This window comes from Megalops cyprinoides, chromosome 14 (assembly GCF_013368585.1).
Source record: "Megalops cyprinoides isolate fMegCyp1 chromosome 14, fMegCyp1.pri, whole genome shotgun sequence".
Classification (NCBI taxonomy): domain Eukaryota; kingdom Metazoa; phylum Chordata; class Actinopteri; order Elopiformes; family Megalopidae; genus Megalops; species Megalops cyprinoides.
The window spans coordinates 20,898,017-20,903,310 of record NC_050596.1 but is presented as its reverse complement, the minus strand read 5'-3'; the positions used below and the strand labels follow the sequence as shown (position 1 = coordinate 20,903,310).

The window sequence follows — 5,294 nt, the reverse complement described above, 5'->3', positions numbered from 1 at the left end:
ATAATAGCCTTTGATTTTCCATTTAAGGCTATTTTGACATGAATGTGAGAATGCATAGTGATATGTCACCTACATTACCTTGACTCTTTTATTCTTTTTGGTGTACTGGGTACCCAAAAGCCATTACATTCATGCTTTCTAGGGTTTAAATTAAATTATGGTCACTGCAAATAGATAGAAAGCTAATAAAAAAATCTGACAAGCATATTTTTTATGTCTCAGAATTCAATGAACAAATTGGAACATAAAGATGGTTCATTTTGTGATCAATTCACATAAGCCTCTGCACTTCTTGATGACATTGTGGCTATTTTTTAATCATAGTATCTGTTATATAATATAAATATTTTCATTAAAAAATAATTAAAAAATAATTTTCATTAAACAATTAAAAAAACTATATCAGGATTTCAAGAAAACAGTAACTGTCAATCTATTATGTGTCATAATGATTTATTTATCAAATAATGATACCTTGTCATAAGCCTTGCTCATAATAAAAAAGTTTGTGCTTTTGAGAGAATCTATGCTGTCAAGATACTTGTGAGTATGCAGCCGGAAAATGCAAGCATCAGTTTAAAAAAGACAGTATTAACATTTTAGAGCTTTCTTCATGCAGGCCATGCATACAGGTACATTTGTCACATTCAATCTGCACAAATGCTAACCCATGCTACAAAGTTCCAGAATGGATGTAAAAAAGAGGAAGTAAAATAATAAAAAAATCCTTCTCCAACTTGGATGCACAACATGCTGGTCCACAATTACAATTTCAACCCTTCACCTTAAACCTGTAATTTCTGAAATAATCCTCACATTGGTAATTTGTACCCCTATTCAGTAACTGGAAAACTTGCTGGAATTTGAGGACAGGAATTGTAACATTGATTGAGAAACACACTGTGAAATTAACGACTGGGATTAACAAATTGAGGGTACAAATTATGAAACTGAGATTTCACACAAATAAATAGAGGGTTGTAAATACTCATTTGAAGGTACAGGTTTTCCTAAACTTTTCTGATCTTTTAGTTTCAGTTTCCTGCTGACAGGGTAGAGGAAGTGCTGGAGACCCCTTCTGTGCAGGAATCAGTGAAGGCTCTCTGGAACATGAACCCGAGACACTGCACCGAGACTCTCATCCTTTTCTTCACCTCTCGGCCCATGAGCAGGTAGATAAAGGGATTGAGGCAGCTGTTGACGAAGAAGAGGTAAGAGCAGTAGTGGCCAGCCTGTGCTGCCATGGTCCCCAGGGATTTGTTGTCCGGAAAGAAAGTGTTCTGGATTTGAAACAAGTACTGTGCCACCTGGAAAGGGGTCCAGCACAGCAGAAACAGGAGCACGGTTATGCAGACTGTGCTATTCACCCGGCCCCGCTGTCTGCCGACCCTGCTCTCTGTTGCCACCTTGTGGACTATGAAGGCACTGCATGTCACGATCACACAGAGAGGGAGCAGGAAGGCCAGGACGAGCTCCATGTTGGCTATGAGCTGGACGGCCTTGGAGGATTTTACTCTACAACGAGGGCCCAGGCAACGGATGTGCTCCAGCTCCAGGTTGATTGGAGTAAGGGCAGCCATGCCCCCAGCAACCAACCAGACAACGGCACAGATGAACGCAGGGGTACGTTGGGGCCGGCGGAGCTTGTGCCAGAGAGGGTATTGGATGGCCAGGCAGCGGTCCAGGCAGATGCTGGCAATAAAAAGGGTGCCGGCATAGAAGAAGCCCCGCGTGAGGTACTGCTCCACTTGGCACACTCCCAGCCCGTACACGTAGTCATGGCTAGCAAGGAAAATAGGGATCTGAGAGCAGGGGACGACGCAGAACCCAAAGTCAGCCACTGCAAGGTTCAGCACAAATGTGAGGAAGCCGCCTCTCTTAAGCCGGAAACCCAGGATCCAAATTACCAGCCCATTGCCGAGGCTACCAGCCAGGATGAAAAACACAGTAAGGCACACATCTGCCCAGGCCACGCTGCGCTGGGGCGCTTTACCACTGGATGAGAAAGGAGAATGACTGCAGTTGATGGGCTCTGCAGTGCCATTCACAGCAATCTCAAGTAGTGGCATAGCCTTAGGTGCTGAAAAATCCAAAGGGATACCATGAGACCAAACATTACACATAGAATAATCACAACGTTTGCTTTGTCTTTGCAATAGTTACCTTTCCCACACTAATAAATGCTAAACAGAAAGAAGAGCAACCTCTACGTTTGCATTAAATGCAGTTACAGGACTAACTTCACCAGGAACAATGATGAAATTCTTCAACTTCATGAAAAAAAAAAAAGTTCTTTACTCTGCTCCTGCTACAGAGCACAAACAATGCAATACAAATCAGTCAAATATTGGTTGTCCAAAACCGTTTGCTTACCTGCTTTTCATATGCTGAAAATGTGTCTTAATGGTATACCACAGAGAGGCCAGTGAGGAGGATGAGAGCTGCTGCTTGAAATATCAGACTATATATGGTCTCTCACTCCACTGTGCTTAACCAAATCCCTCAATGTCTCTCATGAACCTCCTCTGGCCCCCTCTTATTGGCTATCTTATTTACTAAGAAACATCCTGACACCATGACCATTCCCATTCCATGAAAGTAGCTGTAATCACGTTATTAGTACGGATATTGTTTCATGGCATTCCTTCCCACTCAAATATCCTATAACTATCAGGCAGACACAAATTTGTATGAAATGTCTTGGCAGTACCAGTCAAAAATCTGGACATATTTTTCTTTCCTTACTTTTACTATTTCCCACATTTTAGAATAGTAAAGCAATTAAAACTATGAATTAACACAAATAGAATTATGCAGTGACCAAAAAATGCTATAAACAAATCAAAACTTATATTTTAAATTCTTCCAAATAGCCAATATATATATATATATATATATATAAGTTAAAGACTTTTTGGAAAGAAACCCATGCATAGGCATGAACTTTGCTATTTACAGTATATTTGTCTAAGGAATGAATTTCAAACATTTAAACATAAGTCTCTAGATCAAAATGCCTTTGAAAGCATGTTTCATATTATTGTGGTCAGGTGTGTCCAAACTTTTGACTGGTACTCGATATATGTATGCTAAAGTTTGATTCTCTTCTCTAGTTCTGAAATTGTAATTTGAAACACACAAAACTAAGACTGAAGCTTTATTGGATGGTGTTCAGAAATACTTTTTTCATATATGACTGCATATTTTTTGGACAGTCTTATCCACATTATTTATTTCTGACCATTAAAGATAACTCGCTAACAGCTTTGTACTTGCTCATGAACCTTTTCAGCTAAAGATGCAAACAGAAAGTTCAGGTTAAGGTTTCGTTTCACCTTGTTTATCCTTGATTGTCCTATCATCTGCCAGTATTATTTGTATGTAAATGAAACTGTGCTCTGTTGTATGGTACATATTGCTGGGGCTCTAACTGAACATGTCTGCCACAGCCAATGATCAGGTGAAGAGATCTGGACAGACAAAACTAACAAGCTTCCATTAAAGTCTACTCATTTACTTTTGAATAGGGAAACTCGAATCACAAAATAAAGTGTTGTTTTAAGGAACATACAGACATTCTGGTCCAAAGTGTTTGAATTGTCCTTATCTGTGCAGAATAATTATTCTCTTGCAGAGGGGTAGATAATGCATTTGATATCCAAACAGGCTGGATGAAACTTTGCCTCTGGACCTCATTTTTTGAAGAAGACTTTATTTACATTTATTCATGTGGCAGACATTTATTCAAATTGACTTACAAGACTTTGAGAGGAATGTTTTGTTTGGCCACATAAGTTACCACTGTTCATTGAAAGACAAACAGTTTTGGGATATGTATGGTATGTGTGTGTGTGTGTGTGTGTGTGTGTGTGTGTTGAAGTTGTACAACTAAAATAGAAGACCTACCATAAATAAAATAGCCTACAACAAAACAACCATACACACTAAGGGAGGAGAAATTTGCCCTTACCCTTCTCCTAAAAAGCCCCTATCCTGCAGTGACTGAGCGGAGGTGGGGCCTGTTTTCAAGCTCATATGATTCAACTCTCAGGACATAGCTAACAGGACAAAGCTGGGCTTCTGATTAGCCGGAAGCTGGAGTCCACCTATTGGTCCAGTGGACCAAGCCCTTCATGGTCAGTTGCCAGGCAATGAGTCAACCCCTTGGCATACCTTTTAGGCCCGGCGGGTAGAGGCTGCGGGTAGCCATGCCACCAGGCGAGAATCTGTCACCATGGCAACGGCCAAACACAGAGCATCGAGCACCCGCATGATCTCACAACTAGGCTGCTGCCCAGCAGAAACATTTAGAACTTTCTTCTTCTTTTTTGAAGTTAAGTACTTTCGCAGAGAAAGACCTTGGGGAAAACACATATACTAAGTTGAATCAAAGACTAAAAGTAAACATATAGCTTACAGAGTAACAAGACTGCCCATGAAGCCACAGTGGTCATTGTATGGAAGAGATTTCAAAGTCTATAATGATAAAAGTCACCATGCGATGGTGTTTAAATACTCTGGACTTTGTGCTTCTGAAATGCACTGATTGCCCATGGTCAAGCCATCGTGATTAGTCGGAAATGTAATTGATAGTTGCAGCTGCAAGAAAACAAACAAAATCCCAATAAAATCTGTAAGCCAATTCCAGTCAATAAACATTTGGTATTCTTTCAAACAGCTCAAGATTTTACTGACTCATTGCCTTTATTTACCTTTGTGAAGATACCATCACAAGAATGTAATTTCATGCAGTTATTAGCATAGGAAAAGTTGTGATGTGATTTTTTTTTACAATGCTTTAAAATAAACAACATTATAACATTATAAACGGCACTATTATTACACACCACACTGTCTACCAGTAGTGCTACTAATAAAGTAGGATCCAGCTTTTATAGAGGCAAAAGCTTGTTTATAATTTATCATCAATCACAGATTCTTCACAGATGGCCACATGGTCCACACCACTGTTGACAAGTAATATCTGAAAGTACAATTTGCAGAAAAAAAAAAAAAGTCAGAAAATGTGTGTGCAGCAATATGACAGTGTGTGCTCACACTGCACACAGCATCCTTATATATGCAGATTTGTAATCAATACGGATGAAGACAGGTGAGGAAGAGTCCTGTTAGATCCTGTAGAACAGCAATAACTATTCATGAATCTCCTTTTATGAAAAAACTGCAATGTGGAACTAAAGTGAACGTGTATCTTATGATATGCAATGCAAAGCTTGCGAGTAATGGACATCTGCTGGATGTCAAAAATGTAAATGTAACATTTAATGTGCTCA

At 39.5% G+C, this 5,294-nt stretch overlaps 1 protein-coding gene across 1 annotated transcript; it reads right to left on the bottom strand.

Moving 5' to 3' along the window:
- Positions 1-1,034: 1,034 nt before the first annotated feature.
- Positions 1,035-2,069, bottom strand: LOC118789294 (C3a anaphylatoxin chemotactic receptor-like). Its single transcript, XM_036545637.1, has one exon. It carries the CDS (start codon positions 2,067-2,069, stop codon positions 1,035-1,037), a length of 1,035 nt encoding a protein of 344 aa, XP_036401530.1.
- Between the last annotated feature and the right edge of the window lie 3,225 nt (positions 2,070-5,294).